This window comes from Dipodomys spectabilis, unplaced genomic scaffold, assembly GCF_019054845.1.
Source record: "Dipodomys spectabilis isolate Male_0828 unplaced genomic scaffold, ASM1905484v1 ptg000030l, whole genome shotgun sequence".
In the NCBI taxonomy this organism is placed as follows: Eukaryota; Metazoa; Chordata; class Mammalia; order Rodentia; family Heteromyidae; genus Dipodomys; species Dipodomys spectabilis.
Genome location: NW_024870707.1, coordinates 3,993,845 through 4,019,762, shown reverse-complemented (window position 1 = coordinate 4,019,762; position 25,918 = coordinate 3,993,845). Strand labels below are relative to the sequence as shown.

Genomic DNA, 25,918 nt, shown 5'->3' with positions numbered 1-25,918 from the left:
CTTGTTGGATATTATAATTGTTCTATATTTTAATTTTCATCATAAAAGCATCCTGTCTAGCTACAAAGGAAGTAAATTTTTGTGTTGTTGCATATACATTGACAATTGCACTGTGATTGAGTTTAATAACTTCTATAAACATTGGTATAGATGATACATGTGGGATTATATTTAATTTGTATCATTTTGTATATAGCATGAATTACATGCAGATACATGTAGGATGATATTTTATTTATATAATTTTGTATATAACATGAATTACTTTTAACAAATATATATATATATACCTGCTCAAGGACTTTGCTTAAAAATCAGAATATAAATGGAAACACCTATTATTTCTATGAAGTCTAACTTCATTTAAAAATACCAGTAAAAATGGATACCACAAATGGACAATTAATGATATTAATTTAAAGAATAAAAGGTTAAAATACTTTAGTAAAAATTTTACTTCAGGAGACAAATACATTAGTGTTTTTTAAATAAACTTTTGTGCAAAAAGATTACTTCTGCTAAGAGCATCATCTATTCTGCTCATTTCTATCTCTCAGTTGCTAATGGGATGGGATGATTGTCAGATAAAAAGGAAATTCGGATTGAGGGAATGGGTAGGGATGGGAAGGGATGGGAGACATGGGGGGAATGGTGGAAGGGGTGACATTGATTGAGATAATTGTACTCATTGACTGACATTCAAATTGAAATCCCATTTGTAAAACTTTTTAGAGATTTTTGTTTTTTAAAGTCAGGTTCTAGTGGCTCAGACCTATAAGCTTAGTTACTTAGGAGACTGAGATCCTAGGATCACAGTTTGAAGCAACCTAGACCAGGAAGTCCTTGAGACTGGTCTCCAATTAACCAGTCAAACAAAACAACACAAAAACAAACACAAACAAAATAATAAAATAATTAATAAAATAATAAAACAAACACAAATAGAAGGAGCTAAGGTTCAAGTGGTAGAACCCTAACCTTGAACTAGCTGACAAAAAATATGGAATCAATGTAGAAATCTGATAAAAATTGAAGGCATATATTAATGTATAGATCAGTGATAAATCCCTTGTCTCGTATTTAACAAATCCTGGTTTATTTCCAGTGTCAAAGAAAACAGAAACAGCTGGACGCCAGTGGCTCATGCCTGTAATCCTAGCTACTCAGGAGATTGAGATTTAAGGATCATAGTTCAAAGCCAGCCTGGGCAGGAAAGTCTGTGAGTCTCTTATCTCCAATGAAATCCACTAGAAAATCGGAAGAGGCATTCATTGTAGCCTCAGCAGTAGAGCTCTCGCCTTGAGCTGAAGAGCTAAGGGACAGCGCCCAGGTCCCGAATTCAAGCCCCACAACCGACAAAAATAAAATAAAAAATAAACAAACAAAAAAAGAAAACAGAAACAAAGGAAAAGAAGCTAGAAATTCAGCAGTGTAATAGGCAGATCTTTTGTTTTTGCATGACAAAAGTCAGTCATAAATGAATAAAATATTTTCTTCATTTCATTTAAACAGAGCCATGCATCTGGTTGGACCCACCTGCATAACTTCTCAATCAATCTGCCTTGAAGACTTCCTTATGTGTGCCAAAAATGTGCAGAGGAAGACGTAATTTTGCCATGTCACAAGCTATTGCTTTGAGGACCAACAAATAACAACTGAAATGCCAGGGATACCACCAAGTATGGATTTGTTCAGAATTCATTCGAACAATGAGACTGAAGTCACCATGTTTATACTCAAGGGATTCACAGATGATTTTGAACTGCAAGTCATCTTATTTTTGCTATTTCTAGCAGTCTATCTTTTTACTCTGGTAGGCAATTTGAGATTGGTGTTATTGGTAATAATAGATTATCGGCTAGACAACCCCATGTACTATTTTCTGAGTGTGCTATCATTCTTGGATGCCTGCTATTATAGCGTTGTCACACCAAAAATGTTGGTAAATTTCCTTGCAAAGAATAAATCCATTTCTTATGCAGGGTGTGTCACAGAAATGCTTCTCTTTGTGACTTTTGGAACCACAGAAAGTTTTCTTTTGGCTGCAATGGCTTATGACCGCTATGTAGCCATCTACAACCCCCTCCTGTACTCAGTGACCATGTCAGCCAGAGTTTATCTGCCACTTATAATTGCTTCCTATCTTGGTGGCATTACACATGCATTGATACATACAGTGGCTACCTTTAGCCTGTCCTTCTGTGGATCCAATGAAATCAGGCATGTCTTCTGTGATATCCCTCCACTACTTGCGATTTCCTGTTCTGACACAAAAATAAACCAGCTTCTACTCTTCTACTGTGTAGGGTCTATTGAGATAGTCACTATTCTGATTGTCCTGGTCTCCTATGGTTTCATTCTGTTGGCCATTCTGAGAATGCGTTCAGCTGAAGGGAGGAGAAAAGTGTTCTCTACCTGTGGCTCTCACCTAACTGGAGTGTCCATTTATCATGGGACAATCCTCTTCATGTATGTGAGACCAAGTTCTAACTATGCCTTGGAGCATGATATAATTGTGTCGACATTTTACACCATTGTGATCCCCATGCTGAATCCCATCATTTACAGTTTGAGAAACAAAGATGTAAAGGAGGCAATGAAGAAATTATTGAAAAGAATTTGGTTCATCAATCAAGTGGATTTTTAAATAGAAGAAGATTCACCAAGTAGGGTGGTGGTACATCTGGAGGAAATAGAAATCTTGCTTATATTACTAAAACATTTCCAAATAAAATATCATCAACTTTCTAATCTAACATGGAAGAAACTTCTGCCTATTTAGTCATTTGAATGTCTGTGATTTTGTCCAAATTGATATGAATTAATTAATTGTCAGTGAACAGGAATTGCTATGCTTCAGTTTTGCATAATTTGAGCTTCATGGATTATATCTGAAATCATTTATTCAGGATGCTCTGGCTTAAAAGCTTACATCTGTACATTTCTAGAATCAAAGAGATCCTATCACTCAGTTTTTCTCTGGTAAAGTGTTGCTTGCCTTATTGATCCTAACTTTAAACTGAGCAAGCTAGTCACTTGTATATTATCTTCCCTGTTTGACTCAATACTATCATTTTCTTTTCCATTATTTAAATTTTTCTTCTCACTTCTCAATCACAGAACTTACTTAAAGTCCTTGTGAAATTCAAAGATATAAAACTGATGCTTTATGTAATGTTTACTGAAAGTGTACACCCCCAAGGATCACCAAAACCTAAGAAGATAGCTTAGACAACAAGATACAAATGACTATTGAACATGGGTACTCCAAGATCAAAAGAGCATAATTGTTACTAGTCTTCATGATATACACTAAATTGAAAAGGCCATGAAAACTTATGTAATTACATTTCATTTGTTTTCTTTCTTTTTATTTTTAAGCTAAATTTTATTTTACCAGTGATATATTAAGGGGTTACATCTACATAAATAAGATAATGAATATATTTCTTTTTGAACAATGTTACCCTCTCCCTCATTTTCTCTCACTTTCTCACCCAATTGCTCTCTGCACCAAATTGTAATGTTAATTTACAACATAGTATCTTGTAAGTATCACTGTTGAATTGGTTCACCCTTTGTCCCAGCGATTCCCTGATTGCCCTTCCATTCTTAAATCAGATAGACTTATATGCAAGACAGAGAGTACAGAAATAAAAAAAAAAATAGGTAATAAACCAGAGGGAAAAAAGAAAGCAAAAAGCAATGATGATAAACAGTTTGTACAATACAATTTAACAAAAAAAGCCAATAACCTCTTGTCTCCATTCTTGTTGTTCATTAGAATAAGCATAATTTTATTTGGTCTTTGCAGCATTATTTGCCATAGCTAAGACATAGAATCAACCCAGATGTCCCTCAATAGATGAATGAATCAAAAAAATGTGGCATATACATACAATGGAATTCTATGCTTTCATCAGAAAGAATGGCATTGCCCCATTCACAAGGAAAAGGAAAGAGTTGGAAAAAAATCATTTGAGTGAATTAAGCCAGATGGCAAGAAACATAGGCTCCATGGTTTCCCTCATTTGTAATAATTAGCAAATATCTAAGATAGTCCTAGCAGAGGATGACGCTAGCTCAATAGCTATGCATGTATGACCATATAAAATGATGGAAATAGAAATGAACTCCAGGAGATGGAAACAAGAAGGGTTTTGTTGTTTGTTTCTTTTAATGTACTGTGTGAAGTTATTTCTTTTGTCCTTCTTTTTCTCCCCTTTGGTCTATCTCTTGTTATCACTATTTTTGATTTTGGTTCAGTATTTCTTGTATATATGTTTATCTGACTTGAGGAAGGGAAGGGTGATAGGAAAATGGTGAGAGAAAGGATGAAGAGTGAACGAATGCTACAGTAATACTTACAGGACACTAGGTTGGAAATAAACTTTACAACTTGGCAGTGGGTGGGGAGGAAAGACAGGGGAAGAGAAAATGGGAGAAAATGAGGGAAGGGATAATAATGTTCAGATGTGTCCTGTATTAGAATTTAGAGATTACCTTTGCAAATACATTAAATGCAATACCCTGATATCTAGAGGATATCTAACGTAGGCTACTCTTGATTTTGATATTCTTTTAATTGTGGCTGCCCAACTACAAATTAATAACTGGATAGTTTATCATGTGTGTCTTTGCCATGAAAAATTTAAGCCAAGACAGGACTGTTTAAAAATTTAATATTTTAACAGTTAGTACTGATCCTTTTACACTATTTATTAATAAAATCATACATTGTCTAAAAATATACCAAAAAACCCTAATATTCAAAGAAGTAAATGAATGCAATTCTAAACTGCTGGGATTTGTTAAAGTAGTTTATTTCCATCATTTCCCTTTTTGTATAAAATAGTTATTTTGAACATATTCACATAGATTTGTAGCTATCTTATTATAACAACCAATGACTTTTATATAATAAATTATAAGCTTTATAAACTCCACAATTTTATCTGTTGGTTTGTTTAATTAATTTGTCTGCTTGTTAGTTTTTTCTTGTGCTGAAATGCCATCATTTAGTAAGTGACTAGGATATCTGTCCACTAATGTACATTTTGTGGAAAACAAGAAAAAACTCTCACATGTTCATCTGCACCAATACTTGTGCAATTATGCTCTATATTTAGATACCATCCTACTATTTTATTGTATTTACAAAAAACTCAATGAAAGAAAAATGAGATCAGCAAGAAAAATCAGGTCTCACGCTGATAAATATCATTGGCTTAATTTCCAGGTTCATAATCGAGTCAGCATATATTTTTCTTTTTATTTCTTTTTCTTTTCTTTTTTTTTCCATCATGAGGCTTAAACCCTAGGCTTGGACACTGTCCCTTAGCTTTTCAACTCACGGATAGCACTCTACCACTTGAGCCACCATGCCACTTCCAGTTTTCTGGTGGCTTTATTAGAGATGAGTCTTATGGACTTTCCTACCCAGGTTGGCTTTAAACTGTGATCCTCAGAACTCAACTCCTAAGTAGCTAGGATTACAGGCGTGAGCCACTTGTACCTGGCTGCATATATTTTTAAATAAGCAAGTAAGATTAAAGACTGGGATAAAGCTTTGTGGCAGAAAACTTGTCTATTCTGAACAAAATTTCTCTAGTATGTACATCAGCACTACTTTGAAAAATAGACAGAGCCAGGAGCTGATAGTTCATACCTATAATGCTAACTATTCATCAGGCTAAAATCTGAGATTGGGTTCGGAAGCCAGCGTGGGCAGGAAAGTCCACAAGACTATTAAGTCCAATAATTTACTCCCCCCCCCAAAAAAAATGAGAAATGGAGTTATGGCTCAAGTGGTACAGCAAAATATGCTCAATGACAAAATTTAGGCCCTGAGTTGAAGCCCCGGAACTAACAAAATGAAAAACAAACAACCAAAAATAAAAAAATAAAAAAGAAAGCAAAAGAAAGGAGGAAGATTGTTTTAAAATGAGATAAATAAAAGTGAAATAGTCATTATTAATAATTTCTCAATGAGCAAGCAAAGAGAGAATCTGAAAAAATTTGAAAAGCTTCATAGTGAGAATCAGAGTAATGATTGTTGTGAGCCATAAGGTGTATTTCCTCTTGATACAAAAATGCATTTTGGGGAAACTGCTTATTCCTCACAAGTTCAAGTGATAATGCCCTGATTTGAATTTAGAGAAAAGACACCATTTTAATTATTTTCTCCCTTTTTTTCTTTCAGATTTTAATGTAATGCAATCCAACTTTTGCTTTTATATACTGAGCTTTTGGAGTCCTGATCAGGAAATAATTGCCTCTTACTTTGTTGAATGTGTTCCTCAGGTCTGAAGGTTTTTGTTTTTTAATTGAGATACACACACACACACACACACACACACACACACACACACACACACACACACACACACACACACACATAGTGGGTTGTGAGCGTGAAATTATCCTGGGTGCTGTACCTCAGTTCCTCAGCTCAAGGCTAGCGCTCTACCACTTGAGCCACAGCGCCACTTCCGTTTTTTTGGTGTTTTATTGGAGATAAGCCTCCCATGGGCTTAACTGCCCAGGCTGGCTTTGATCATCCTCCCTAGTAGCTAGGATTACAGGTCTAAGCCACAGTAGCCCGGCTTTAACTGATTCTTTTCTGTGGATTATCTGAGGAAATAAATTTCAGTATAAATTATTCTTGTATTTACTTTTAGTATCATCTATTTCTTTATTCAATATTTTCAGTTTTATTTTAGGGGCATTATGTTTTCTTGGAGAAATATATGCTTTAGGTCATTGAGAATGAGACTTTTTTTCCTGATTTCAGAAACTAGTTTATACATTGACTTTGTTTCCTACTACTTTGCCAAAAATATTTCTTATATCTAAGAGTTTTATGATAAAAAATTTAAGTATCTTTTAAGCATAGAATCTCTTACTCTAAGAATAAGTTGAATTCTTCTTTCCAGTTTTTACCTTATTAACTTTTTTCTCTTGTCTTGTTGCTGAGGCTAAAAATTCAAGTAATCTATTTAATAAGAGATAGAAGGGAAACACTATATCTCATTTTTACTTGTAAAGGAATTACTTGCAGTTCCTCCACATTCAGTTTGGTGGGGATTGCATATATAATTAACCGTCATTATATTGTGATACCCCTTATCATCCTGGTTTCTACATGATTATTCATCATGAAGGCCATATCAAAATATTGATTAAGACATTAATCAATATTTCATTTCATAGCTATGTCTTTTGCAAATATTTAGCTCAGTGTATTTCCTTTAGTCACTGATATATTCTCATAAAGGAAAAACATTCCTTATACAAATAACCTATCACAAGTTCAGAGTTTGGTATAAGTCCAGCATGTGTTTCAACATTGAGCCTCAGATCTCAGAATCATGGGCAGCTAGAATTACACAGATGACCCACCAGAACTGGGCTCAACCAGTATTATTTAATAATTAATTTGTCTCAAAAGTGAAAATAAATCTTCATTATTTTTAACAATAATCAAAGGTCACAAAGATTTTTTGGCCCAAAGTAACATTTGGATTTGCTATATAAAATAACATCTTTCTTAATTAGAAAGGACTTAAACTTCCAGTGATTTTCTTAGCTACCATATTTAATCTCCATAAAGTCTTTTTACCATGCACACTATTATTTTAACATGTTATAGATGTGGAAAGGGGTGCAAAATGCTTCAATGTCTTATGTAAATACACATGGTGCCTCTCACCCCATACCCCGAGGTAGGATGTTCTATTTCAGTTGATAGCTATTTCTGCAAAGCTGAACAAAAGATGGAGATGAAATAAAGAATGTTAGAACAATCTTTAACTTCTCACATGCTGTTCCTTAGTTTTCCAGGTCAACTACAAATTAAGTTCACTTTACCTATTCTACAAAGTATATTAGGTGTGTATGCCACACTTACTTATCTCTTTCCAGATTATACCACATTTTCTTACATTGAACCTTTAAATAAAATTTCTTCCAAAATTCTGTTTTTAAATCATGGACATCTTAGACTCTAATTCGATCAACTCTCTATGTATGTAACTGCAAATTCTCACATTACTTTAGGTAAGACACAAACATTAGGTGGACAGATACTTTTCTCAGCAAATCACTGTTTTTTCCACCTGATAAATCTCTCCCAATTTACAGTTTAACACTATCACGGGGAGCCAAAGTATTCCTCCAATATCACAGAATTCATCAACCCTAATTTGTTTCAGAAATAGAATATGAAAACTATTTTAGGGTCAGAAAATATTTACAATGTGGCACTTAATTCCTACTTTCAAAGATGTTTTTATTTTTTGAATGTTTATATTTTATTTCTAAGGAAAATTAAATCACTATACAAATTTTGTTCAGGTTGAATATGTGGAGTTTTACCAGGAAGGTCTGCCTCAGAAAAATTCCAAGAAGGTAGTATGATTATCTGCAAGACAGTATGAGTCTTCCTTCTTTTACACTAGTTAGTTCCAGGCCACATTATTTAGAGTTCATAGACAATCAGGCAACAATGTGTCATTCTCAGGAGCCAATTTCCCAGCAAAATTACGTGGATTAGTTCAAGAATGGAAGCTCAAAGGCTAAAGGCATTACTTTTCACATAGATTTTTCTCAAGAAATAAAATTATCATCATATAATTTGTGAGGTACTATTTAAAAAATATATATGGTATTTTTCTTAGACCCTTGACCTTCGAATGTATATATTTTTGTGAGTTAGTGATATTTTAGTTACAAAATAAAGAATATCCAGTCTGGACACCATAGCTCTCTTGTTATTACTTCACATTCCAAGGAATTTTTTTTTATTAAAGTGAGTTGGCTGTCTGATTAGTCATTCTTGCTTGGAAGTTTGTTTCTTTAGTGTATTTTTTAATAACTGTCAAGGTGATTCACACAGAATTTCCTAGTTTTAGTATACCCAGGTATACTATACTTACAATGTGGTAAATGTCATAAGGAGGAAATGACCTCATTAAAAATATCAGTGAGTCTATCTCTTTTTTGTTATTTAGAAATTTTGATAATTTATAGGCACAGTCTGCTTTGGAAAGCATGTCCTAATTTGTAATAAAACAGAATGTTTTTTCTATAGAATAAACTCTTTTAAAAAGCTGTCACTAAAATTAGAAGGCAGAGTTTTATCATTTCAATGCTATTAGTCCATTTTCTGCAGTACTTTGACTAAGCACATTCATCTAGGCTGAAATGGCTGAAAGCAATTCTAACTAAATTAATATTGTATACAACAGTGTTTTTCCCCTATGTACTCGAGAGAGTAGTTTTATTGTGTTTTTTTTCCTCTTTGGCGATTATTTCACTATCAAATCATAGGTCAAACACACGTTAAAAACTTATTTCCAAAATTGACTTCTAACATTTACACTAATTTATAAGTCTAATGCTTACATGGTGTAACTAAAAGAACATGAAATTTTCAATTATTGTGGAATAGAAATTTTCAGAGAAATATTTGTTTAAGACTGACTCTATATAAAGGAATTATAAAACGTTAAGGTGGAAAATTGTTTGCTAAGGAGTTTGCATTGTAAAGTATAATTACGTAATGAGCAAAGAGTTTCCTAAAAAGTTATAGAATACAGTAAAATTCAGATAAATCCATGAGAACCACTGTAAAATATAATTGCATTAATCACTTCACACTGTGTAAAGAATGTTTACTTGAATATGTACAAGAAGAAATGCATAAGTATTGTGCTGTTTTCAGTATCTCATGCTAACTGCACACACACAATTTTGATTTTGTAGAACCTACTAGTATCTTCCGTTTTCCCCCCTTTCTCCTCTTGTTGATCCTCCCCTCCCCACAGTGTATTTAATTGTTACAGATCAGTTTCAGGGGTTTATGTTATTTTGGCTCAGACTTGATAGTTAAATACATCTAGAATTTTATTGAATTATTCTAGATGTTCTAATTTATCAGATTATAGTTTTCCAAGTATTTCCTTACAATAATCATCCAAATCACTGCTATTTATGTTAATGTTATGGTATCTACAGTTAATTCAACTGAGTCTTCTATTCACTTTGTTAAGGGTTTGTTAATCTTGTTTACCTTTCCAAAAATGAACTTTTCTGTTTCTTCAGTTATTTTTCTTATTTTTCATTCTCTATTTATTAACATCAGTCTTAACTTTTATTATTTCTTCTTGTCTCCTTATCATATGTTTAGTTTCTTCTTTTCTGGAAATTTGGATCATTCTTAGGTTATTTGATTGAGATCTCAAGTTTTTATTGCTGTTGTTTTTTTTAATGTACACAACTGTAGCTCTAAACTTTCTTTTTAGCACTTTATTTGCTGAAGACAAGAAATTTTGCAAGGTTAGTTTTCACTTTTACTTTAGATTTTTCTAACATTTATTTTTATTTCATCATTTATTTTCCTGGTTGTTCAAACAATGTATTTTGCAATCTCCATGTATTTCAATATTTTTTCTAATTTCACTTGGTATTGATTTCTAGTATTATTTAAACTGTGGTCTGACACAGTACAAGGGTGCATTACCCTCATTACCCTCAACATTCTCCCTTATTTTCCCTTCCACTTTTCCAAACATGAGTTTGGGAGAAGATTCACTATTCCACTTTCATATTTGAACACATACATGAAGTATTTTGACCATAGCTTTTCATCTTTTTCATCTGTCTTCTCTAATCCAAATAGAACACACACCCCATATATACATTACATTAATTTTGTATTGCATTGCATGAGATTCAGCAAAGTGGGAAGTGGGTAATATAAAAGTCATCTTCCTAACTTCTTCAACACAACTTTCCTAAATATGTGTCTCCTGGGAGTTATTGTAGTGGTATACTTGGTTTCCTCATTGTTTTGAGTATAAGTTTGTGCACTGAGTTGTTTCAATGATGATATTTAATTAGTGATGGGAAAAGTTATGAATTAGGTGTTATACCAGCTTGTTCTCTTTTATCACACATTTTTGAGCGGCAGTATATTCAAAGTATTTTAGGATAAAAAATAAAGCAATGTAAAAAAACATATCTGTACAATGCAAATGAAAATAAATTTCTGGCCATAATTTTAATATTAAGATATAAAATATAGGAAAATGCAATAATTGAGTACATATCTGTCAGCTGTTCATCTAATTAGAGATTCACATCTAGAATATACAAAAAATAAATATCAAACATCTCTAAACTTCACCATTCAATTAATAAATCCACACACAAATTAATATTTCTAATAAAAACCAATGGCCAGTAAATACATGAAAAAAATGTCCAGATTTTTAATTGTCAGAGAATGCCAATAAAAGCTAAACTGACATTATTGCTCAGTGCAGTCAGAATGACCATCTTCAGGGAGAAAAAATTTGTCCAGAAATGTAACTTTGTATATAAGAAGAAATGGAAACATCATTGATTGCTGTGGGAAGTCAAATTAGTATAGTATATTAGTATATTAATATAGTCACAGTGGAAATTCCTTTCTCAGTACCAAAATATTGACATATATACATGTATATATGTATATACATATATATGTATATACATATACATGCACACACACACATATGGATAGTCGAGCAAATGAATGAATGAATCAATCAATCAATAAAAGGGGGAGAGGGAGAGGTGGTGTGGCTAAAGTGATTTGGACTCTTGTTTGACATAGGGATCTTCTTGGACTCAGTCACCAATTTCAGGCATAGTATCACTGTACTAAAACAGATTTTTTAAATTTTATGTTGCTTGTTTTTGCTCTCAGAAGTGACAATAAGACACACTCAGAAATAAAGTTTGTTTCTTTCCCTTTCAGATGAATTCTCAAGGTGAAAATTAATTTTTAATCCATGCACCGATATTTTCTACATAGTTTCATGAGTGCCTCTTTCACGTCTTTGTTTCTGAGACTGTAGATGATAGGGTTGAGCATGGGGATCACGATGGTGTAAAACACCGACACGATCATGTCGTGCTCCAGAGCATAGCTAGAACTCGGCCTCATGTACATGAAGAGGATCGTCCCGTGATAAATGGCCACCCCAGTCAGGTGAGAGCCACACGTGGAGAACACCTTTCTCCTCCCTTCAGCCGAATGCATCTTCAGGATGGCCAACAGGATGAAGCCATAGGAGACCAGGACAATCAGGAGAGTGACCATCTCAATGGAACTCACAAAGACGAAGAGCAGAAGCTGATTGATGTGCGTGTCAGTGCATGAGATCGCGAGTAGAGGAGGGATATCACAGAAGAAATGCTTAAGTTCATTGGAGCCACAGAAAGATAGGCTCCAGGTGGCCCCTGTGTGTATAGAAGAGTGCAGGATTCCCCCAACGAAAGAAACAAGGATGAGGGGCACGAAGACTCTGGGTGACATGATCACTGAGTAGAGAAGAGGGTGGTAGATGGCTATGTAGCGGTCATAAGCCATTGCAGCCAGCAGAAAACATTCTGTGGTCCCACACGTCACAGCCAGAAACATCTGCGCAGCGCAGCCAGACAATGAAATGGCTTTCTTTACTGATACAAAATCTAGTAGCATTCTGGGGTAATGATGGTTGAAAAGCACGCGTCCAGAGATGATAAGACACTCAGGAAATAGTACATGGGGTTGTGCAGTCGTGAATCTCCAGCCACCAGTAGGATCATTCCTAAATTTCCCAGGAGAGTGAAAAGATAAATGGGTAGAAAAAGGAAGAAGAGGAGAATTTGAAGCTCAGTGTTATCTGTGAAGCCTCTGAATACAAGTATGGTAACCTCGGTGATATTTGTCATGAGGAAATCACACAGAACGGGCCTGAAGAGAAGCAGGAGGTTGCTATTCGTGCAACTATAAAATAAAAATAAAAATAATAAACACTATTGTGAGCCAAAGGGATGGGGTGAGAGGGATGGGTGAGAATGTAGAAAGGGGTAACATTGATTAAGACACCATATTGTGTTCATTAACTGCTTCTGTGAATGGCAACTCCTTTGTACAACTCCTTAAAGACAATGCAAGTGTTAAAAAAAAAGCACCACAAACTCCATTTTTCATCTGTTTATTAGCTATGTATAATAGCCAGTGTATCATGCAGGGCACAGGTGGTTCATGCTTGTAATACTAGCTGCTCAGGCAGTTGAGATCTGAGGATGGGGGCAAGAAAGTCCATGATACTCATTCAATAAACCACCAGTATACCAGAAGTGGCTCAAGTGGTAGAGTGCTATCCTTGAGCTGAAGAGCTGAGGGACAGCGCCAAGGCCCAGAGTTTAAGCCCCATGATTGACAAAGCAAAAAAAGAAAAACAAATAACCAAGGTATCAAGGGGACGGAGATCAGATGAGGAGTTCAGGTTTGGTTTTATTCATACAGGATCTAATTGAACATATAGGTTTTCACTCACTGATAGGCCTTTGCCACATTCAAAATCATCGTATTATCCCCATTTTTAATTCCTTATTTTCACATAATGTGTTAATTCCCAAAATGTATCAGTAAAAGACTCTTAGGACACTCAAATGAGTGAACAGAGTATAGAACTTGAATGTCTGAATTCTGTTGTTTTGAAAATTGTATAAAAGGATTTGTTATAATCTACTCTTCTGCAGAGTATGAACAATACCTATTTGAAAACAAAGATATAAATATGGACAAGCAAGACATTATTAAAATTGAAATTTAAAAATACAAGATGCAGACTGGGAAGGTGGCTTAGTGGTAGAGTGCTTGCCTAGTATGCATGAAACCCTGGGTAAGATTCCTTAATTCCACATAAACAGAAAAAGCAAGAAGTAGCACCATGTCTCAAGTGTAGAATGCTAGCCTTGAGCAAAAGAAGCTCAGGGACAGGCCCTGAGTTAAAGGTCCAGGACTGGCAAAAAAAAAAAAAATACAATAGGTTTAATTTGTTTGATGCAATAGCGTAGTTGCCTCCAGTATGTTATAAATATTTTGTAGGAAAGTTGCTAAAGTATTTTAATCTCACTTAGATCTACCTATTAATAGAATTAATAAATATTGGCTTTTTTCTGTTACTGGAGGTAATTAGCCTCATGTTGGTTAGTCAGGTATTTTACCATTTGTACCAAACACCAGCCAATATTTTTTCCTAAATTACTATCATTCCATTTTCTCTTTTTTTTTCCCTAGCTGAATTTTTCATCATTTTCAGTCCTTCAGAATCTAAATTCTTGTTGTTCTTTCTGGTCTTTGCATTGCTTTAAATATTGAATACCAATCAGAGGACTCATTCTTAGAAACTAGAAAGTATAATTTTTCTTTACATTAATGTACTTGTTTAGTGTTGTCTAGCCACTCAGTGAAATCAGGACTAAATGACTCAACTATAAGAAACCAAATATTTATAATTAGATATATAACAAACCACATATTTATAATGAGGTATGAAAGTAATTGCTAAGATTATAAGTGTTGGTATGAAAGATGGAATAAATTAAATTTTATATTATTAGTTTTATGCTTATGCAAAAGATATGTCAAATATAACTTTATTTGTAAGTATGTACTTTCTAATTCTGTTTAGAAAATAGATTTTATTATACTCATGCATTTATATAACACAAATCTTAATAAATATGAGTCAGTGTTCATATTAATAATCTATTGCTGTAATATTATAATTAGTACATTCCCATACATGAGTACAATATATCTCAACAAAATTCACTTCCTCTCTCATCAGACCTTTTCTAGTTGTCAAATATTTGGTCACAAATATACATTATGATCAATCATCAGTAACTGTATGTGACTTAACCTTGAGTTGGATTTCTCATGCTTTATTACTTTATTTAATATATTTTCTGTGGTTGAGATAAAATACAGGACTGCTAAAATAAAGGCAAGTGCTCTACTAGCTATTTTTTCTTTTTGAGTAAGGCAAATCTTTGTTTTGTAACACTTACCCTCACTAACATTATTTAACAGGATTAATCCATAGTTATAGAGCAATATTATGATTATAGTTTTTCCTCACCAAACCACATATTTTTGGACTATTTTTAAGCAAGAGAGAATTTTATAAATTGTGTAACGTGTTCATGCCAAAATATGCATTGAATTACACCAGGTATACTTGTACCATGGTGAGCTGCATTTCCTTGCATGAATGAAATAGGAAAGATCCAAGTACTTCTATTTGTCAAGTACTTCTATTTCTCTTGAAAAATGATAGTTTCAATTTTAAAATAACTTAAAATGAGCATGCATCGTTTGTATATATTATTGAGGTCTGTCGTATATCAGCAAATGCATACAACATGCAGTTATCAGCCACTCATTATTCTTTCTTCCCTCCTACTCTCTAGGAGTCATTTTCTACCTTCTATATTCATTCTACATTAACATTTATTTTTCAATATCCACACGACAGGATGCAAAAAAAGAGGTGTCATGAGGTTCTCTAAAAAACAATAGCTTGTGTTAAATCAGACTTGTAAGGATAAAATGACTATTGTTCTTGAAAACTGTAATGACAAGTAATTTTTAAGTTAATTCCTATACATGAGTGCAAGTGGAGTGAAAGGCAGAAAACAACATAATATTGTTACACTAAGTTTGCAAACAAAGAACAATTATAGCTAGCTTTTGAGCACTTGAGACAGTGATGGGCTTATGTGGGAAATATTTTATTCCACTTTTACAGCAAAACTTTAAGATCAGTGTCAAAAGCAAAGCCAGCATGATGTCTCACTCAAAATTCTGGGACTTTTGTCCCCCCTTGCCTCTGGCTAGTAAATCCCTGCTTCTAAGTGACATCCCTACCCCTTGGTGAAAAAGGAAGGAAACATTCTTGAAATGGTTTGCAATTTTTTAAAAATACTGGAAATCAGAAATACTGTGGAATTGCTTCAAAATTACCTAACTCGTGAGATAGACCAAATTGAAAGATTGATTACTTTTCTCCTTTGATCAAAATTGAAGACCTGCTGGGCACTGGTGCTCAGGCCTGTAATACTAACTAGTCAAGAGGCTGAGTTCTGAGGATCTTGGTTAAAAGCCAGCCAGTGCAGGAAAGCCCATGAGACTCTTAGTGGCATTGTGGCTCAAGTGCTAGAGTGCTCAATTTGAGCTGAAGAGCTCAGGGACAGTGCCCAGACCCAGAGTTCAAGCTACACATTCCCTCCCATCCCTACCCCCCCAAAAATAGATGCTCCTTGAATGTTGAACATTTTTATTTTAACATTTTTGTTAGCTTTTGTCTGCAATTCACTAATTATTCATACTTCAAGAAACCTTCTCTTTCCTTGAGAAAATGGAAGTGTGTGCCCTAGTTAGAACATTTTATTTACCTCTACTAACAAAAACGTAGTATTTCTTATTACCTTTGTTGCTTTTCAGATTGTGTTCATTTTGAATTCTAATTAAAATGTAGTACATATGTTCTACCTCTCTATGCAATCAGCAAGAAGTGAGATTTTATGCTACTTGTTTAGTGTAGTAAAATAGTAAATTTTTGGTTTCTTAACATACTTTAAAAAAAATTATATGGGTTCTCTTACCTGTGAAACAAAAGTTGTGAGTTTGGAATTACTATGAACATGATTCATAAAATAAGAGGTTTTATATGAACACAATTGCTCCTGAAGCCCCAAGGAGATGCTGTTCCAGGGGGAAACGCTCTCTAATTATCTAGCTTCTTGTTCAGGAAACAATATGATGATTTGCTAAGTAATGAATCTGTAAATGGCTATGCAGAAAGACATGACACGTAATGGTTTTTACAGTGAAAAGTGTGCTTTGATCTCTGGTTTAAAATAATGCTTCCAAAAACTGTTTCAAAAGTATTTGAATAAGAGACAAGAATCCTTAAGACAGGAATCGTGAACATTATAACAGAGATTTGTTACTTACTGGGTTATCATTTAACATCCCTAGGGACCAATTTTCTCACGCTCACAATATAAACCAATTATGAAATGAAAAAGTAAACTATTTGAATTAACCACAGTAATATACAATCACAGCATGCCTTACAAAATCTAGCATAAGGATGAGGAAGTCATCTTCATATATATTTCATGTTATTCTGTTCATATTACATACTTGCTATTAAGAAGTAAATGAACTTTGAGCTTTTGGAGAAATATTATAATAGAAACTCAAACAAAATGTCATGCAAATGAAGAAAACAAAATTGTAAACTCTAAGATATGTCATTTCCAAATTGTATAAGTCATGTAACGTTGTGAAATATATTATTCATTTGACATGCATGTGTATACATATATAAACACAAGCTGTGGTATGTGATAAATATATTATTCAAAGACACAAAAACCCACATATGTGTTTAATAAACTGTAATAATGAACATCTTTAATACTGGCACAAAGGAAGGTATAAACCAATTCTCCCTTTTGGTCAACTTCCTGGATATTCTTTTTTGAGAGAGTGATATGAATGATCATTGATGTGGAAAACTTTGGAAAAGTAGCAGGGCATAAAATTAACCCTCAAAAATAAATGGCTTTTCTGTATGCCAACAATGAGAAATGTGTGGCTGATATTAGGAAACCAACTCCATTTGTAATAGCCCCACAAAAAATAAAATACCTAGGAATTAACTTAACCAAAGAAGTGAAGGATCTCTATGATGAAAACTTTAAAAACTTGAAAAAGGAAATCAAAACAGAACTTAGAAAGTGGCAAAAATTCCCATGCTCCTGGATTGGAAAGATCAACATCGTATTTGAGAAAACATCATATTTTTGAAAAGATGGCAATACTTCCCAAGGCTATCTACAAATTCAATGCGATACCTATCAATAATCCAACCTCATTATTCAAGGAAATAGAAGAGGCAATCCAAAAATTCATATGGAACAATAAAAGACCCTGAATAGCAAAAACGCTCCTCAACAGAAAGAACCCTGCTGGAGGAATATCAATACCAAATTTCAAACTCTACTATAAAGCCATAGTAATCAAAACAGCTTGGTACTGGCACAAGAACAGACCTCAGGACCAATGGAATAGAATTGAAAACCCAGAAATGAACGTGCAGACCTATAGCCATCTAATCTTCAATGAGGGAGCTAAAAAATAAAATGGAAGAAAGACAGCTTCTTCAGTAAATGGTGCTGGCAAAATTGGTTAACTACTTGTAGAAAACTAAACCAAGATCCCTATATATCACCATGCACCAGAATCAACTCCAAATGGATCAAAGACCTCAGAGTCAAAGCAGACATTCTGAAAACATTATAGGATGGAATAGAAGAAAACCTAGGTCTCCTTGGCACAGGCCGAAATTTTCATAATAGAGACTCAGAAACACAATAAATCCAAAAAAGGTTGGGCAAATGGGATTGCATGAAATTGCAGAGCTTCTGCATGGCAAAGGACATAGCTAGTAAGATCAATAGAAAACCCATGGATTGGGAAATCTTCACTAGCCATACAACAGACAAGGGTCTCATATCTAAAATATACCTGGAACTAAAAAAATTAAATCCCCTAACAACAAATCCTCAAAGAAACAACTGCGCAATAAATAAGTGGGCTAAAGACTTAAAGAAAAACTTCTCTGAAGAGGAAAGGATGGCCAATGGACACATGAAGAAATGCTCAACCTCCCTAGCCATAAAAGAAATGCAAATCTGTGTTTCTAACGCATTTATAAGATTATTTCTTTGTTGCTTTGTATGTCCCTCCCCCACAGTGTAACCCCTGCTTTCACTGTATTTGATGTCAGTATAACATGTGGAGGAGATGGGGACAAACAAGTCGTTTAAGGATTCAGGTGGACCTGTTGCAACAATGAGAAGTACAAAATGTCATGTCAAAACCAGCTTTACAATGTCGGTGTGTGGGGGGGAGGGGGGGGTAGGATTGGGTGGGGGGGAGGGGGGAGGCTGGGAAGGCAGGTGAAGGGTAAACAAAGGAGGAAGCTGCAATGCTTGGTAAGAAATGTATGCATTATCCTGCCCATGTAATTGTAACCCCTCTGTACAGTACGTTCTCAAATAAAATAAAATTAAATTAAAAAAAAAAAAGAAATGCAAATCAAAACAGCATTGAGATACCACTTCACCCCAGTTAGAATGGCTAAAATCAAGAACTCTAATAACAACAGATGCTGGGGGGATGTGGATAGAGGGGAACCTTACTGCATTGTTGGTGGGAGTGTAAACTTGTTCAACCACTTTGGAAAGCAGTATGGAGGTTCCTCAAAAGACTCCACATAGAGCTCCCCTATGACCCAGCAATCCCAAATGATCACAAACAAGACCATACTAAAGCTACCAGCACAACTATGTTTATTGCAGCATTATTTACCATAGCTAAGATATGGAACCAACCCAGATGCCCCTCAGTAGATGAATGGATCAAGAAAATGTGGTATATATACACAATGGAATTCTTTGCCTCCATCAGAAAGAATGACATTGTCCCATTTGTTTGGAAATGGAAGGACTTGGAAAAAATTATATTAAGTGAAGTAAGCCAGGCCCAAAGAAACTTAGGTCCCATGATGGTTTCTCTCATTTGCAATAACTAGTATATGTCTGAGTCAAGCACAAAAGGTCAGATAAGTTGATGTTAGGGGAATGAACCTCAAGATAAATATTCAAATGCTTTTTTTTCTTTCATGCAATTGTTTCTAAGACATTTATAAGATGATTTCTTTGTTGCTTTGTATGTCCCTCCCCCATGGTATAACCCCTGCTTTCACTGTATTTGATGTTGGTATAATTTGTGGAGGGGAAGGGCAAAAACAAATCGTTTAACTAGGGATACAGGTGGACCCATTGCAACAATGAGATGTACAAGTGATTATGTCGAGAAATGAACTTTGCAACTTTGATGAGACGGGGTGGAGGGTGCGGGACGGGGTGGGGGGGGGAGGGAGGATCAGGTGAGTGGAGGTGGTTGGAGTATGGGAAGAAATGGGAAGGGAAAGCAACAATGCTTGATAAGAAATGTACTCGTTATCTTGCCCATGTAATTGTAACTCCTCTCTACGGTATTCTCACAATAAAAAAAAAACCCACAAAAATAAAAAAAGATTTTGCATGTGTTGTAGAGAGAATAACATCTGTTCATTTCTATGAGACTTGAATTAAGAAATTAGTGTAGTGATTAAATATAATGCTAGACATCATTTTTAGTGAGCCACTTTGAAAGACGAGAAGGTAAGAAAGATTTCTAGATATGAGAATAAGCATTTTGCTATTAAAAAAACAAAGCAAAAAAACAGAAACAAAAATCCTTACAGAAAAATAGGTTGAGTGATGATGACAAAAGACCAGCAGAAATAGAAAACTCAGTTTTTACCAACATCAACAAACCTCAGATTACTCTAAATACTGATTACCTGAAAAAATGCAAGAACGAATACATACAACAAAATTAATGAATCTGTTATTAAGAGGAGAGAAAAAGATGGTAATTTATGACCAAATGTTAACACGAAGAAATTTCACTTAACCACAAGCTAAAGTTTATTTAGTCTGTAATACAGTAAAATCTTAATGCGATTATCAGTTTCCCTAAGAATTTAACGGGAAAGTGGCAAATTAATTGACTGCATGGAGCTCATGAATTTACAAAATACAGTGACAAAAGGAAAAGATGATAAACAGATGAGGGCGGTCATACAGGAATCAAACAAGCACTAAATATTTAAATAACTCTCCTGAAAAATTATACTAAGTGAAGTAAGCCAAGCCCAAAGAAACATAGGTCCCATGGTTTCCCTTATTTGCAATATCTAGTATATGTATGAATCAAGTAGAAAAGGTCAGATAATGGTATGTTAGGAAAATGAACCCTTAGATATGTATTTAAATGTTTTTTTTCTTTCATGCATTTGTTTCTAACGCATTTATAAGATTATTTCTTTGTTGCTTTGTATGTCCCTCCCCCACAGCATAACCCCTGCTTTCACTATATTTGATGTCGGTTTAATTTGTGGAGGAGATGGGGAAAAACAAGTCGTTTAAGTATACAGGTGGACCCGTTGCAACAATGATAAGTACAAGTTGTCATGTCGAAAACGAGCTTTACAACTTTGGGGGGCGGGGAGGGGTGAGAATTGGGTGGGGGGGCCGGAGGAGGCTGGGAAGGGATGTGAAGGGGAAACAAAGGAGGAGGCTGTAATGCTTCTTAAGAGATGTACTCATGATCTTGCCCATGTGATTGTAACCCCTCTGTACAGTATGTTCACAAAAAATAAAAATTTAAAAAAAAATAACTCTCCTGGTAATGGCTTCCATTTATGTATTTAGTTTAAATATAAGCCTTTATATTTTATTTGTTTTATTAATCATGTAATAAGCTAAAAGTTCCCACACTATTAGGAATTGCAGCACACTAAAATCTAAATCATTATGTATAGGTAGATTATTTAAGGCAAGACATTTTTCATAAATTATATTTTATATTAGTTCATTAAATATTTAATATACATATAGCTTATATCTACATGATATAGTTACATGCAAATATCTGTATATATATTACATATCTATAGTCTATATAATATATATAAATACTAAAATACTGAAAGAATTCAAAAGGTAATATTTTGATGAAGAAGAAGGTGGATTATACAGAGTTTTATAAAAACCAGCATGAGATGTCATTATATTAATTGATGATCACACATTTTTTTCAAGGGTTACATCTTTATATTATTTATTTAGTATTTAATATACATGTATATATTTGTAATGACTCTTATATATAACATATATAATATTTATTATATACTATATATATTATACTACTATGTTGTAATTTTTCATATATTGTTATGTATTATAATACATTATATATTATAATCATTGTACTATATTATACATTATTGTATACATATATATCATATAATCTATACAAACATATGTGATAGGTTACATCTATATATCTTCACAAGACACTGAAAATTGAAAAAGTTATATTTTCAAGAGGAGAAAGCTGAATTTTAAAGAATTTTATAAGATCAGTGTCACCTAATTAGTCTAAAAGTTGCATCTATTTCCAGCACATTAGATTTATATCCTAGTTTTCAGCGTATGTTTATCTTCATTGAGGGATAATTTGATTCTTGGGTCTAGTGTTCATTTCTGTATTCTGTTTTGTCATTTATCATATAATTGATTACTTTTAGTCCTTCATGTATTTACAAAGATTACCTTGGCATTTTCATTTCCCAGAGGGCAATTAGTGTGTTTTCTCCTTGGGGCTTCCCTGTGGACCTCAGGAGGGGCTTCAGCGTGTAGTGGAAGGATTAAAATAGTTAACACTTGTGGCTTGCCTTACTTGGTGAAGCAGTTCATTTCAAAAGGTAAGAGGAAAAGCTTTCTACTACTTAGGAAGTATCTATTAGTCATAACTTGATTAGAAACTGAACTTTATGCCATAAAGTATTAAAATCTAAGAAAGAAGATTCTACTTCAACTGAAATTGTCTTCCAAATGGAGTCCTAGGACTACTAAGAGATCTAAACTTCATAATTTTTGTCTATCAAAATTCATCATAACTTGAAAGACAAAAATTGTGGAGTTTAGATAATTCAGAAGGAATATATTTCAACAGGAACATGATTTAGTGTATTTGAAATGACCACTCAATACACAAATTCTTCTTTTTTTGTTTTTGAATTCTTTATATATATATAAATATATAAAATTCTGTAAAATTTTGTAAAAATTCTGTACAGAGGGGTTACAGTTATATGAGTAAGGTAATGAGTGTATTTCCTACCGAGCATTGTTACCTCCTCCTTTGTTTTTTTCCCTACCATCCTTTCCCTCCCCTCCTCTACAACTCCTCCTTTCCCCCTCCTTCTGCCCCCCCACGCCCCACTGAGGTTGTAAATTTCATTTTCAACTTTTTGCTATGCATCTCATTGTCACAATGGGTCAACCTGTATCTCCAATTAAGCATTCCACTGTATCCCTTCCCCTCCCCAACTTATTAAAATGTATATACAAGAAGTAGAACACTGGAATCAAATACAGTGAAAACAGGGGTTATACCATGGGGGAAGATCATACAAAAGAAACAAAAGAACCACATAGTGCATTATAAGTACATTAAAAAAATAGCAAGAAAGAAAAAGCCACTTGTGTCCCTGTTTTGGGGTACATTTTGCTTAACATCATCTTATATGGTCATATATACATAGCCTTTGACTTTCTCTGCTTGTCCTAGACATGTACTAGTGATTGCAAACAAGGGAAACCATGGGACCTATGTTTCTTTGGGCCTGGCTTACTTCACTTAGTATAAATTTTTCCAAGTCTTTCCATTTCCTAACAAATGAGGCAATGTCATTCTTTCTGATGGAGGCATAGAATTCCATTGTGTATATATACCACATTTTCTTGATCCATTCATCTACTGAGGGGCACCTGGGTTGGTTCCCTATCTTAGCTATGGTGAATAATGCTACAATAAACAATGTTGAATGATGCTATAATAAACATTGTTGTGCTGATAGCTTTGGTTTGACCTTGCTTGTGATTGTTTGACCCGCTCCAATCAAACTCTAAGTATCTAAAGACATTTCATATTACAAGAGGAATATCCTCGCAGGCAAATATGGAAAAAAGAATTTATGTTCCTTTCTTCAGGACCATAAACATATATATTTTTATTGTAACGATACTGCATGAATTCTTACACTTGCACATATGGATGTAGGACTAGTTGATGGTTTATTAATTATTTTTATAAACGTATCAAAACAAAAATAGAAAATGTTTCATCTCTGTATGTTAAATGTTATTTTTTCACTTTACACAAAGTAATTTGAATTTATTTTAATTAAGAATTCTAGAAATCTCAAAGGATCAAGCTTTTGACTGCTTGTAATCCCACTTTATGAATTTTTTGTCCTATATATATTAAAACATCTTCCCCAGAAATCCTCTGAGATGCTTATTGAGAAAAAAGACATATGGGTTCTTCTTCTAAAAAGAGTTTTCAGCTATCATTCTCACAATGTTTTTGATTGATAGGAGGTTTAGTATGTCAAAATCTAGTGTTTTTCATATTGAGTATAAATTATTTGTTTTTTTTTACATCCAGTTCAGCTTGTGTCCAGTAAATATAATTGTATTGGTAATGTAGTTGGGTGTGAGACATGAAGGAGGAAAAATAAAATCCATCATCATGAAATCTGTGTTTGGAAATTTGCTTGTTTTGTGGAGAGGGACTTAAACTGTAGAGACTAAACCCATGACTTCACATACGTAAGATAAACTCTACTGGCCTCCAACTCAGCCCAAATTCTTAAAACTTGTTGGGTATTATAGGTGATCTAATATTTTAGTTTTCATCATAAAAGCATTCTGTCTAGATACAAATGAATTCAATTTTTTTGGGTTGTTGCATGCACATTAACGACTCACACTATGATTGTGTTTAATAATTTCTGTAAACATTGGCATAGAAACATGTGGGATTCACATCCATCATCGCAGTATTGCTTCTGTAAACTGAATGTGAGCACACTCTCAAGTCTGACCAGATGTCAACTTCCACTGCTAACTACTGAGGTAACCCTATGCAAATTAGTTTACACAAAGGATGTCTCATTTTAAAATGGAAAATGTTATCGTACATTACCCATGGTATTGTTAGGACTAACTAAATTAAAACAGAACTAAACAAATTAATATAGCCGAAACATGTAGAAAAATATTTCCCAGTAGATAGGAAAGAAATGTGGCTACCATTGTAACAGAAGAAATTTTCACAAAATAAAGTGCAAGGAAACAGATGAACCCCAGGATAAGGACTCAAATGGTTTTTCTTTCTTGCTATTGTTTCTAACATATTTATAAGATGATTTCTTTGTTGCTTTGTATGTCCCTCCCCCACGGTATAACCCCTGTTTTCACTGTATTTGATGTTGGTATAATTTGGGGAGGGGAAGGGAAAAAACAAATTGTTTAAATAAGGATACAGGAGGACCCATTGCAACAGTGAGATGTACAAGACGTTATGTAGAAAAACGAACTTTACAACTTTGGCGCTGGGGGTGGGGTAAAGGGGGCAGTGGGGGATGGGAAGGGATGAGAAGGGGAAACAAAGGAGGAGGCAACAATGCTTGATAAGAAATGTACTCATTACCCTGCTCATGTAATTGTAACCCCTCTGTACGGTATTTTCGCAATTAAAAATAAATAAATAAATAAAAAGAAAAAAAGAAACATGTGGGATATATTTTATTTGTATAATTTTGTATATCCCATGAATTACTTTTAACAAAATTATGTATTAAATATATATATATATATATATATATATATATATATATATGCTCAAGGACTGCTTAAAAATCAGAATATAAATTGAAAACTCTCATTTCTATGAAATTCGAATTCATTTAAAAATACCAGTAAAAATGGATGCCACAAATGGACAATTAATGATATTTGTGTCAAGAATGAAAATTAAAAAAAAATACTTTAAGAAAAATTTTACTTCAGGAGACAAATACATTAGTCTTTTGAATTAACCTTTTTATGCAAACAAGATTACTTCTGTTAAGAGTATCATCTATTCTGCTCATTTCTATCTCTCAGTTGCTAATGGAATGGGATGATTGTCAGATGAAAAGGAAATTCAGATTGAGGGAATGGGTAAGGATGGGAGACATGGGGGAAAACGGTGGAAGGGGTGAAATTGATTGAGATAGTTGTACTCAAATTAAAAATTGCTCAACTTAAAATCCCATTTGTAAAACTTTTTAGAGATTTTTTAATTGAGAAAATACCATACAGAGGGGTTACAATTACATGAGCAAGGTAATGAGTACATTTCTTATCAAACATTGGTGCCTCCTCCCTTGTTTCTCCTTCCCATCCCTTCCCATCTCCAACTCCCCTCACCCCCTCCTACCCCCCATGCCAAAGTTGTAAAGTTCGTTTTTCGACATAACGTCTTGTACATCTCATTGCTGCAATGGGTCCA

General features: G+C 33.9%; 1 protein-coding gene and 1 pseudogene across 1 annotated transcript; one reads left to right on the top strand and one right to left on the bottom strand.

Annotated features, from left to right (window-relative positions):
- Window positions 1–1,660: 1,660 nt before the first annotated feature.
- LOC122104756 (olfactory receptor 1094-like) lies at window positions 1,661–2,647 on the top strand. Its single transcript, XM_042675691.1, has one exon. It carries the CDS (start codon window positions 1,661–1,663, stop codon window positions 2,645–2,647), a length of 987 nt encoding a protein of 328 aa, XP_042531625.1.
- A 9,183-nt stretch (window positions 2,648–11,830) lies between these two features.
- On the bottom strand, window positions 11,831–12,786 carry LOC122104755 (annotated as a pseudogene).
- Between the last annotated feature and the right edge of the window lie 13,132 nt (window positions 12,787–25,918).